The 13,173-nt window shown below is 42.7% G+C and overlaps 1 protein-coding gene across 2 annotated transcripts in view; it reads left to right on the top strand.

The window, feature by feature from the left end:
• Positions 1-13,173, top strand: part of RBMS3 (RNA binding motif single stranded interacting protein 3) — a 450,602-nt gene that overhangs the window by 405,792 nt on the left and 31,637 nt on the right. For both annotated transcript variants that reach the window (XM_072153580.1, XM_072153581.1), the window contains exon 10: positions 9,363-9,413. In XM_072153580.1, coding sequence (XP_072009681.1) covers positions 9,363-9,413 — 51 coding nt within the window. The remainder of the gene's footprint in view (positions 1-9,362; positions 9,414-13,173) is intronic.

The raw sequence follows: 13,173 nt of genomic DNA, 5'->3' as shown, positions 1-13,173 counted from the left end.
ATAACTCAGCGTCATCCCATCAGTGTGCTTTCATACTTGGCTAGAAAATAGCCAAAGGAGAATCCAAATGGCTTACTTAAGCCTACAATAGCGTTATATATATTTTATTTCTGGTTGATCTGCTGGTGGCTGTCCTTGCTGCAGTGCATATACTAGCCAATTGTGAGGAATTTGGAGTGAGACTTGCGACCGCTGTGTTTAGCTCTTAGTGACGCACATATCCATCACAAAGACCGAAGTGGGAAAATTTATTAGGGGTTGGATTTCAATTAGGCACAGTCTGCCATTTCCTTTTTATTTTCCTTTTATTTTTTCATAACTCAGCGTCATCTCATCAGTGTGCTTTCATACTTGGCTAGAAAATAGCCAAAGGAGAATCCAAACGGCTTACTTACGCCTACAATAGCGTTATATATATTTTATTTCTGGTTGATCTGCTGGTGGCTGTCCTTGCTGCAGTGCATATACTAGCCAATTGTGAGGAATTTGGAGTGAGACTTGCGAACGCTGTGTTTAGCGCTTAGTGACGCACATATCCATCACAAAGACCGAAGTGGGAAAATTTATTAGGGGTTGGATTTCAATTAGGCACAGTCTGCCATTTCCTTTTTATTTTCCTTTTATTTTTTCATAACTCAGCGTCATCTCATCAGTGTGCTTTCATACTTGGCTAGAAAATAGCAATAGGATAGCATTGTTTGGTTTTAAAAACTAAAAAACACACAAAAAAACTAAAAAACACAAAAAAACACAAAAAAAGTTAAAAAAAAAATTAAAGTTATATAACTTTCATTTTCAAAATGTTTAACCCGAGGGCTAGGGGTAGAGGACGAGGGCGGGGACGTGGGCGTCCATCTACTGCAGGGGTCAGAGGCCGTGGTCCTGGGTGGGGTGAGACACCACCTGCTGATGAGGGAGCAGGGGAATGCCGCAGAGCTACACTCCCTAGGTTCATCATGTCTGAAGTTACTGGGACTCGTGGTAGAGCACTGTTGAGGCCAGAACAGTGCGAACAGGTGATGTCGTGGATTGCCGACAATGCTTCGAGCAATTTGTCCACCAGTCAGTCTTCCACGCAGTCCACCCATGTCACCGAAATCGGCACTCCTCCAGCTCATGCACCTCAGCCTCCTCCCCCCCAGTCTGCCCCCTCCCAGGAAAATTTGAACCGCCATACTCTGAGGAACTGTTTTCTGGACCCTTCCCACAGTCACAAACCACTTGTCCGGTTGCTGCTGAGCAATTTTCCGATGCCCAGGTTTTCCACCAGTTGCAGTCTGTGGGTGATGATGACCTTCTTGACGTAGTGGAAGAAGTGTGTAAAGAGGTGTCGGACGATGAGGAGACACGGTTGTCAGACAGTGGTGAAGTTGTTGTCAGGGCAGGAAGTCCGAGGGGGGAGCAGACTGAGGGATCGGAGGATGATGAGGTGACAGACCCAAGCTGGGTTGAGAGGCCGGGTGAACACAGTGCTTCTGAGACGGAGGAGAGTCCTATAGCAGAACAGGTTGGAAGAGGCAGTGGTGGGGCCAGACGGAGAGGCAGGGCCAGAGCAGGTGCATCAGCGCCAAATGTGTCACGTAGTGAAGCTCCCGTGGCGAGGGCTCCCGCGGCGAGGGCTAGATTTTCAGAAGTCTGGAGGTTCTTTAAGGAAACACCGGATGACCGACGGACTGTGGTGTGCAACCTTTGCCAAACCAGGATCAGCAGGGGTTCCACCACTACTAGCTTAACTACCACCAGTATGTGCAGGCATATGAATGCTAAACACCCGAATCAGTGGCAACAAGCCCGTTCACCTCCGGCCGTGCACACCACTGCTCCTTCCCCTGTGTCAGCTGATAGTCAGCCCCCTGCCCAGGACCCTGGCACAAAAACCCCATCGTCGCCTCCACGATCCTCCACAGCATCCACCAGCGTTCAGCTCTCCATACCCCAGACGCTGGAGCGGAAAAGAAAATATAGTGCAACCCACCCGCACGCCCAAGCCCTTAATGTCCAAATCTCCAGATTGCTTAGCCTGGAGATGCTGCCCTATAGGCTAGTAGAGACCGAGGCCTTTCGCAACCTCATGGCGGCGGCCGCCCCTCGGTATTCGGTCCCCAGCCGCCACTACTTTTCCCGATGTGCCGTCCCAGCCCTGCACCAGCACGTGTCAGACAACATCATCCGTGCCCTGACCAACGCCGTTTCTGACAAGGTCCACCTGACCACGGACATGTGGACGAGTGCTGCCGGGCAGGGCCACTATATATCGCTGACGGCACATTGGGTTAACTTGGTGGAGGCTGGGACCGAGTCTGACCCTGGGGCTGGTCATATACTGCCGACGCCGAGGATTGCGGGGCCTACCTCGGTCCAGGTGTTTCAGGCCTACTATGCCTCCTCCTCCTCCCACCCCTCCTCCACCTCCTCCTCCGAACTACCATCCGTGGGCATGGCGCCATCAGTCGCTAGCTCTAGGCACAGCAGCAGTGCCGTCGCTAAGCGACAGCAGGCGGTGCTCAAACTGCTGAGCCTAGGCGATAAAAGGCACACCGCCCAAGAACTATTACAGGGCATCACGGCGCAGACTGATCTGTGGCTGGCACCGCTGAACCTGAAGCCAGGCATGGTTGTGTGTGACAACGGCCGTAACTTGGTGGCGGCTCTGCAACTCGGCAGACTGACACATGTGCCATGCCTGGCCCATGTGTTAAATCTGATAGTTCAGCGTTTCCTCAAGACATACCCCAATCTGTCAGATTTGCTCACGAAGGTGCGCCGCATCTGTGCGCATTTAAGGAAGTCCAGCACAGATGCTGCCACTCTCAGGGCAGCGCAGCGCCGCCTCCAACTGCCCGCTCACCGACTGTTGTGCGACGTGCCCACGAGGTGGAATTCAACATTAACCATGTTATCCAGAGTTTACCAGCAGCGCAGAGCGATTGTAGACTGCCAGATGTCAACTTCCACCAGAACTGGTAGTCAGGTCAGTCAGCTTCCTCAAGTCTACAATGAGGAGTGGACGTGGATGTCTGATATCTGTCAGGTGCTGAGTAACTTTGAGGAGTCAACACAGATGGTCAGTGGCGATGCCGCCATCATCAGCCTCACCATCCCGCTGCTTGGCCTGTTGAAAAACTCTCTGATCAGCATGAAGTCGGAAGCTTTGCGCTCGTCACAAGAGACGGGGGAAGAAGATTCCCTTGTTGATAGCCAAAGCACCCTCAGGTCTGTTTCTCAGCGCATATCGGAGGAGGTGGAGGAGGATGAGGAGGAAGAGGAGGAGAATGTTGGCGAGACACAAGAGGGGAGCATTGCTCAGACCTTCACTGTTCAGCGTGTATGGGCAGAAGAAGAGGAGTTGGAGGAGTTGGAGGAGGAGGAAATGGGCAGTCAGGCCAGTTAGGGGAGTGAATTCTTGCGCGTTGGGACTCTGGCGCATATGGCAGATTTCATGCTAGGCTGCCTATCCCGTGACCCTCGCGTTCAAAGAATTTATTCCAGCTCCGATTACTGGGTATTCACTCTCCTGGACCCACGGTACAAGCAAAATCTTTCCACTCTCATCCCTGGAGAGGAAAGGAGTGTGAGAATGCATGAATACCAGCAGGCCCTGGTGCACAAGCTGAAACAGTATTTCCCTTCTGACAGCGCTAGCGGCAGAGTGCGTAGTTCTGCGGGACAAGTAGCGAGGGAGAGTAGGCGAGCAGGCAGCTTGTCCAGCACTGGCAAGGGTACGCTTTACAAGGCTTTTGCCAGCTTTATGTCACCCCAGCAAGACACTGTCACCTGTCCCCAGTCTCGGCAGAGTAGGGCTGATCTTTACAGAAAGATGGTGAGGGAGTACGTAGCTGACCATACCATCGTCCTAAATGATCACACAGCTCCCTACAACTACTGGGTTTCAAAGCTGGACATGTGGCACGAACTGGCGCTGTACGCCTTGGAGGTTCTTGCCTGCCCTGCCGCTAGCGTCTTGTCCGAGCGGGTTTTCAGTGCAGCTGGTGGCATCATCACCGATAAGCGTACACGCCTGTCGACTGACAGCGCTGACAGGCTGACGCTTATTAAGATGAATAAAGCCTGGATTTCTCATAATTTCCAATCTCCACCAGGTGAAGGAAGCTCAACCTGAATAATTTATGCACTCCTCCTCCTCCTCCTCATTTTCCTCCTTCTCCTCCTCTTTGTACAGTAAAGCAGAGGAAACTGGCTATTTTTTGACAGGGCCCACTGGCTCTAGCTATAGTACTTTATGCATTTAATTTTTCTGGAGGGCCACCTACCCGGTCCTCTGTTTTAAACAATTTTTGGGAGTGCCACATACAGGCACTCAATCTATTCAATTTTTCTGGAGGGCCACCTACCTGCTCCTCTGGTTTGAAAACTTTTTTGGACTGCCACATACAGGCACTCAATCTATTCCATTTTTCTGGAGGGCCACCTACCTGCTCCTCTGGTTTGAAAACTTTTTTGGACTGCCACATACAGGCACTCAATCTATTCCATTTTTCTGGAGGGCCACCTACCTGCTCCTCTGGTTTGAAAACTTTTTTGGACTGCCACATACAGGCACTATCCAAATTAAATTGTCTCCATAGCAGCCTCCACACGTTGTCTCCATTGCTACCTCCAAAAGTCGTCCATATAGCTGCCTCCATACATCGTCCCCTTATCAAACGAGGTGTGTCAGGCAGAAATTTGGGTTGTTTTCATGGATTCCACATCAAAGTTGTTAACTTTGTCGCCACCCTGCTGTGTTATCCACAAAATATACTGGCAAACTTTTATGATTAACCGATATTATTTCAGCGCTTCTTGCGCATCTGTTTACATTCCCCTCACCCGCCATATCCCAAACTTATAAGAACGCTACTACACTTAACTTGGTGCAGGCTGGGACCGAGTCTGACCCTGGGGCTGGTCATATACTGCCGACGCCGAGGATTGCGGGGCCTACCTCGGTCCAGGTCTCAAAGGCCTACTATACCTCCTCCTCCTCCCACCCCTCCTCCACCTCCTCCTCCTCCGAATTACCATCCGTGGCCATGGCGCCATCAGTCGCTAGCTCTAGGCACAGCAGCAGTGCCGTCGCTAAGCGACAGCAGGCGGTGCTCAAACTGCTGAGCCTAGGCGATAAAAGGCACACCGCCCAAGAGCTATTACAGGGCATTCCACATCAAACTTGTTAACTTTGTCGCCACCCTGCTGTGTAATCCACAAAATATACTGGCAAACTTTTATCATTTACCGATATTATTTCAGCGCTTCTTGCGCATCTGTTTACATTCCCCTCACCCGCCATATCCCAAACTTATAAGAACGCTACTACACTTGATCTTATACAAAAGGTTCTTAGAAGTGCTGTTTGGGGAGTAGCCTAGAGACAGGGGCTTGGATTGGCGAAAGCTCGCCTGGCTGCGGAGCACCAGCTCCATCCCAAGATCCAACTAACATAGTTTTAACTGCAGCACCTTTAATCTACTACTAGTTCACTGCCTCCATAATAATAATAATAATAATCTTTATTTATATAGCGCCATCATATTCCGTAGCGCTTTACAAATCATAGGAAACAAATACAAATGTAATGTAACAGAGCACAACATTTGTATGGAACAACAGGAGTGAGGTCCCTGCTCGCCAGAGCTTACGGTTTATGAAGATGATGGGGTAACACGAGGTAAAAGAATATTTAATGGTCAAGCCATTCTTCTTAGGGAATAGAACAAAATATAATAAATGGAATTGCTTTCGCTTGAACCACTCAGCCGTCATCTTATATACCAGGTCCAGGGTGAATGGGACTGCAGAGAAGTCTGGTGCCTGTTGGTTGCTGGATAACAGATGGGAGGACGACACAGGACGGGTTAGTAGAAGAGTTAAAACTTCATGCAGTTAATGAGTGTTATAGGCTTGCCTAAAGAAATGGGTTTTAAGAGCACGTTTGAAACTTTGGAGGTTAGGTATTAGTCTGATAGTCCGGGGCAGAGCATTCCATAGAATTGGTGCAGCTCTAGAGAAGTCTTGGAGACGCGAGTGGGAGGTCCGCACTAGGGTAGAGGTTAATCTAAGATCAATGGCGGATCTAAGAGCACGGGTTGGGCGATAGACTGAGATAAGAGAGGAGAGGTAGGGGGGTGCAGCATTATACAGAGCTTTATGGATGAGGGTTATTATTTTAAACTGTATTCGAAAGGAGACTGGCAGCCAGTGCTGTGACTGGCATGAACTGTAAGCATACATGGTCCCCTTATCAAACGAGCTGTGTCAGGCAGAATTTTGGGTTGTTTTCATGGCTTCCACAACAAACTTGTTAACTTTGTCGCCACCCTGCTGTGTAATCCACAAAAAATACTGGCAAACTTTTATCATTTACCGATATTATTTCAGCGCTTCTTGCGCATCTGTTTACATTCCCCTCACCCGCCATATCCTAAACTTATAAGAACGCTACTACACTTGATCTTATACAAAAGGTTCTTAGAAGTGCTGTTTGGGGAGTAGCCTAGAGACAGGGGCTTGGATTGGCGAAAGCTCGCCTGGCAGCGGAGCGCCAGCTCCATGCCAAGATCCAACTAACATAGTTTTAACTGCAGCACCTTTAATCTACTACTAGTTCACTGCCTCCATACATGGTCCCCTTATCAAACGAGCTGTGTCAGGCAGAATTTTGGGTTGTTTTCATGGCTTCCATGTTAACTTTGTCGCCACCCTGCTGTGTAATCCACAAAATATACTGGCAAACTTTTATCATGTACCGATATTATTTGAGCGCTTCTTGCTCACCTCCTTTGGTTCCTCTCTGCCACCCATTGGTTTGAAGCCTGAGTCCATTTAGGGTATGTCGCCATGCCACTCTCTAGCCTGCTGCCGCTGCCTCTGCATGCCGTCCCCTATAGTGTCAGGGTCAATTATTGGATGTTTTAGATGCTATCTAGCTTCATTCTGTCACTCTGTCATGGCCATGCTGTTGCCCATAATTTTGGCATAATGGTGCGATTATGCAGCCTCAGAGGCATCCATGCATGCTGCCCCTGCTGTTTCCTGTCCATTTCCGTGGTGTTTCCATCCTTTTCTGAGGTTCCCAGGTGTTTGGCCAAGCTTCCCTGTGCAGAGCCTTGGTCCCCTTGAAAAATGCTCGAGTCTCCCATTGACTTCAATGGGGCTCGTTATTCGAGACGAGCACTCGAGCATCGGGAAAAGTTCGTCTCGAATAACGAGTACCCGAGCATTTTAGTGCTCGCTCATCTCTAATCAGTACATATGTACATTTATTCTCAATTAAATTGATCTTGCCAGTACCATATGTTGAAAAACAGCCCCACACCATGATGATCCCACCTCCAAGTTTCACTGTTGGTTTGGTGTTTCTGGATGAAATTAAGTGCCTTTTTGCCCTTCAAACAGGTAGTCTATTGTGGCATCCAAACAGTTAAATTGTGTTCTCATATGATCAGACTGTGTTCTACTAGTATTGTTGAGTAAACTTTAAATGTGCTGAAAATGCTTTTTGTGCAAAAATCGTACTTGCTGATTTCAGGGGTTTCTGTAGCTCTCCAAAGGTGGTTCTTGCCTCTTGGACATCTCTTCTCCTAGCCGATTCATGGTGAAATAATGTTCTTTTCATTTCTAAATTAAGGCTCCAATAGTGCTCACCGTAACCTTATGTTGTTTAGAATGTTGACTGTAACCAATGTCATCAGTTTTGCAAAAATAAGGTTAAGAAGGTTTTAGGACAGCTCACCACTTGTATGACCCCTCGGTAATAAGGTACCTTTTCATAAGCCAACAGTGATATTATGTGATATTACAGTTCACTAAGGGCAAGGAGTGCTTTCTAGTAACTGATTAAGCTGGACAGATGACTTTCCATGGATTTTTACACCTATATTTCTTCATGTGTTCAAAACTTTTTCCCTGTGTTGTTTCTCATTATACATAACTAATACATAGGTTATGGACTTCTTTGGTTTCTTTGGTTTCTTTGCCAGTGGGGATTGAATGGGTAGTTCAATACTTCCTGAACCTGTATGATACTAAATATTTGTGTATACCACTACTTAGTTTATCTTTTTCAGAGTTAAAATTATGATGGAACACAGAATATTTTTAATTTTAATTTTATATATTATCATTACCTGGATAACTGCTATTTCTGCCTAAATCACTTACCAGTTCTGCTCAAGACAAATCTGGCATAGGGTGCTAAGGACATGACTTGGTGCACCAACTACATTATTAGCATATGGATTAAAAAGAAAATGTCTCAGGAATAGCATAATTATGTTGTACCCCCTATTCCTATCAAGAGACTACTGTATCCACAAAGCTGACCCTCCAGCTAATTACATACAGAGAGCATGACATGAACTAGTTTCTTGTGCAAACACTCTATAGTCTCACAGTTAGTAGTACAGCCATAAGTGACAGCTAAAGAGGTAGGCTAAACTGAGGAGGATAGCAAAGAACCTGCTGGACATAGATTTTGAAAGTAATAGGCAAAGTTTTTCTGCATCACAAAGAGCTATTGATTAGTGAAAGAAAATTATTGGAGTTGTGCTTTCAAAATACTTCATTATGAAAATAAATAACAAACTATCCACATATTTTTCTGATATTTTATTAATCTCACATAGTTAAATCATTCAAATGACAAAAAGAAAACAAAATAAGAATTAAAATGCTTTTTTTCATTTGAATGGTAGCGATGAAAAAAATAAACACAGGCCCTAGTTACAAAGGAATAATTATGACTTTTATTATGTTTTATTTCTCCGCACTAGTTGCATAGAAATAAACAACATTATGGCTTTTACTATGTTTTATTTCCCCGCCCCCACTTTAGAAACAGTGAACAAATGACAGTTAACCTAAAAATGACACTATAAAACCTACTAACAAAAAGCACATCCTTAACCTTGATGCAAAAATGAAAAAAAGTAATAGATTATTTATTGTTTTGTTTAGAACAGAACAGAAAGAAAGAAATAGGATCCAAAATGACAAAATGTTGTCATTGTTGAATGTGTTTCATTGTGTCCCCAGTTTAAGAGAAACAAATCAGTAACAGAACAATTACTAAGAATAAAACAAAGTACGTCAATGTATAATGCATTTTATTTAATATTCCTTATAGTATTAAAATCCCTGTAATAAATTCCCTGATTAATATTAACATTCAAAGATAGCAATATAATTGCAGAATTAAGCTGTACATTTAGAGAAAATATTCTGGACTTTTATGTTGTCGGAGCTGACATTTGGACTTGAAATAAGTTTTTACACTACCTTAGTAGTTACATTATTACAGAGTCATTAATCAAATGCTTATATGGACATCACCTTTGCCCTAATGCTTAGTTTTTATCATCTAGGTACAAAGTACATCCTGGATGCCTCACCCACCATATGTTATGCAACCAACGGTAGGTAATCTATTACCGATGACGTTTACATTAGGGTTTTGAAGATTAATGATACTGCCCAGTTCTATATCTGACTGTAATTCCATGACATTTTCATACATTCACATAATTGTGTATATTTAACTCTTTTATGTTGTGATTAAGTGTTTACATTTACCTTTTTCTGAAGATAAATGTATTCACAGATTCCTTAACTATAATGTTTAGAGTAATTTACAGTATCACAGTCATTTAGAGAACATACAACATCTTTATAAAGCATGTGCAAGGTCAAGCGCCTGAATTATTCTATAATCATTTATCATTGCTGTAAATATGTGGCATAAGCTATTTTCCATTCATATATATATATTCATTTTATTCATATTCAAATATGTATATATTCATATTAATTTTATTATATTTATAAATATTTATAAAATGTTATTTTTAAATACCTACATTTACGCTAGAAATAGTTTGTAATAGCTGAATATGCTTTGTGTTAGGAAGGTGCCTTACATGCCATTTATACTATCTCCATTCACTTTCATGGGTCTTCAAGGATAGTCCTTTAATCCTTAAATCCTTAAGTCAATTACCCTCTCAACAAGTATATTTTGTAAATTAACAGTGCAAGTGAATATAAAAGACCTTGTTATAAAGAGCAAAGTGTCTTTTTCTCCATTTATTAAGTTCATCTTTGTGTCTTCTTGAAAACATTAGTATTTTTAAGATTTCTGTTGCATTCCATCTTGCTAGGAAGAACAGTAGAAGATCACTGAGAAGAATGGGGAAAAAAGTTTGGTTTTTAACCCCTTAACGACTTGGCCTTTTTTAGTTTTTTCACTTCCATTTTTCACTCCCCACCTTCAAAAATCTATAACTTTTTTATTTTTCCACATAAAGAGCTGTGTTATGGCTTATTTTCTGCGTAATAAATTGCACTTCGTAGTGACAGTATTTAATATTCCATGGCGCGTACTGGGAAGCAGAAAAAAAATTCCAAATGCATTGAAAATGGTGAAAAAACACATTTGCGACGTTTTCTTGTGGGCTTGGATTTTACAGCTTTCACTGTATGCCCCAAATGACATGTATACTTCATTCTTTGGGTTGCTACGATTATGTGGATACCAAATTTGTATAGGTTTTATAATGTATTCACACATTTAAAAAAATTAAAACCTCCTATACAAAATTTTTTTTTAGATTTTGCCGTCTTCTGGCGGCAATAATTTTTTCATACTTTGGTGTACGGAGCTGTTGGTGGCGTCATTTTTTGCGACTTTTGGTGGCGTTTTCATTGCTATCATTTTTAGGACTATGCGACCTTTTGATCACTTTTTATTAATTTTTTAATATTTTCCAAAATGGCAAAAAAATGTCATTTTTGACTTTGGACGCTATTTTCCGTTACGGGGTTAAACGCAGAGAAAAACCGTTATTATATTTTGATAGATCGGAAATTTTCGGACGCAGCGATACCTAATGTGTTTATTATTTTTACTGTTTATTAATATTAACTTTTTTTTAACTTTTACTTTTACTATTTTTCAGACTCCCTAGGGTACTTTAACCCTAGGTTGTCTGATCGATCCTACCATATATTGCCATACTGCAATATGGCAGTATATGGGGATTTTACTCCTCATTCATTACAATGTGCTGATAGCACATTGTAATGAATGGGTTAAAACGAGACAGCTTCGGGCCTCCGTGAGACCCGAAGCTGTCATGGCAACGGATCACCGCTCCCTGTGACGTCATCGGGGAGCGATGATCCGCGGCAATGCGGCGCCATCTTTCTGAAGCCTCCGTCGGGAAGGGGTTAAAAGATATGGAGGAACAAATATTTTCACATGAACAAGTGTTAATAGATGTATATAAAAAGATAACCATTAGATTTAATGGAATCATGCCAGCCTACAGAATAATGTTAAAGAGAACCTGTCACCAGGGACCTCATTTTCACTAAAGATAGGTTGCAGAATCCCATCACACCTGCAGTGCAGATATGTCTTTCTGCTTTTTCTAAGCATTTGCATTATAATATAATAGTGTTATAACTTACCTTGCACTATGAATGAATAATATGTTAAATCACAGGGAGTGGGATATGATTTGCATGCATTTCAAAAAACAAAATGTGACATGTCTGTGCTCTAGACTTCTCAGCTCTCAGCCCCCACCTTTGTGCTCCTGTAGAGCTCCTCCCTCCTGCTTCTTCAGAGGTCAAGGCAGTGGCTAGCTGACATCAGTGAGAGAGGGAGAAGCTGTACAGGAGTACAAATGTGGGGGCCAAGAGCTGAGCAGTCTGCAGCACAGACAAGTCATATGTTGTTTTATGAAATGCATCCAAACCAAAGTCCAACCCCTAGGACTACACAGAGGATTCTGTCAGGCTGCAAGATCAGTTATAACACAGAATTCTATTTTAATGAAAATGCCTAGAAAAGGCAGGGAAACATGTTTGCCTTGCAAGTGTGATGGGCTTTTGCAACCTGCCTTTAGTGAAAATGAGATGCCTGATAATAGGTTCCCTTTAACACGCTATTGATACTGTGCAATGAGCATAGCATAATCAAAGATTCCTCTTTATTTAATTTATTTAAGTTAATATACCATATATATATATATATATATATATATATATATATATATATATATATACATTTCTTCAATTGCAAGTAATTAAAAAAAAATTACCTGTTTGAAGGTAATTTCTCATAAATGTAGCCATGTTGCTCCTTAGAAACAAGTTAGGTGTCCTTGGATACAACCACCTCTGCAGTCTTGTATGAACTGCCAGACACGCATTATTAAGTTGTATCCGACCACCTGGTTTTAGTGTGATAGTGTGGGATATGCAGTAACATCCGGCCATTTTATGTGCAAAAGCATTTTGTTTCTTTGTGCAAACTCTCCAGAGGAAGTGATGTCCAAAGACAACAATCTAATTTCTAAACAACCACATGAATACATTTATGGGAAATTATCTTCACACAGCAACATCTTTTTTTCAGAAAATCCAATTGGAGAAATGTATGTAAATGGCAGATGAATTTAATGAAATGAGAATTCCGATATAGGAATACCCCTTTAATAATTTTTTTCCTCTCAGCATGCTATAGATAATTTTCATGGATGTCTGACAGATCCACTCTTTTCACATGGTTATTTTCACATTTTCACTATTTGAACTGGTGTTGAAAAAATTTAGAGCTGGTCCTATTTTTTTCACATTTGAAACAATTTTAAATATTGCTGACAATAGAAGTTAAAAGGTTGGTAAAAAAAATTCCCTGATGACATTTGGGTGCAGTGGGGTTTTTTCTACTTATGATGTTGGGCTGACAGCTTTTTTGCCTTTTCTTTTTTTTTTTTTCCAATGAATATAAATGATCAGTTTTTGGCTGTGTGCTAGCCATTGTTTCAATGTAAATCAGACAATTACTAGACTTTTTCAAAGCTAAGATTGCATAGAATTTATATGCAGATGGGATTGGGGGGAGGAGCGATTCTCAGCATGTACATCTCCTTCCACCTGCTCTGAGACACTAGTTGCTTCACAGGAGAAAATGGCAAGAAAATGTAAAAACAAAGGTCACATAATTCCACAAATAATTAGGTACCCTTTAAATAAAGCCAAGGATGGGGCACTCATGACCACATAACACATGTCTCTGGACTGGAAAATAACATGACTTCCAATATTTGGCAAACAGACTCTGTGCTCTTTATGGGATTTAATGGAATAACAACATATTATAGATGTACA

The sequence above is a fragment of the Engystomops pustulosus genome, chromosome 5 (assembly GCF_040894005.1).
Source record: "Engystomops pustulosus chromosome 5, aEngPut4.maternal, whole genome shotgun sequence".
Taxonomy (NCBI): Eukaryota; Metazoa; Chordata; class Amphibia; order Anura; family Leptodactylidae; genus Engystomops; species Engystomops pustulosus.
The sequence above is the reverse complement of the archived record's forward strand: the minus strand, read 5'-3'. Positions and strand labels throughout refer to the sequence as shown.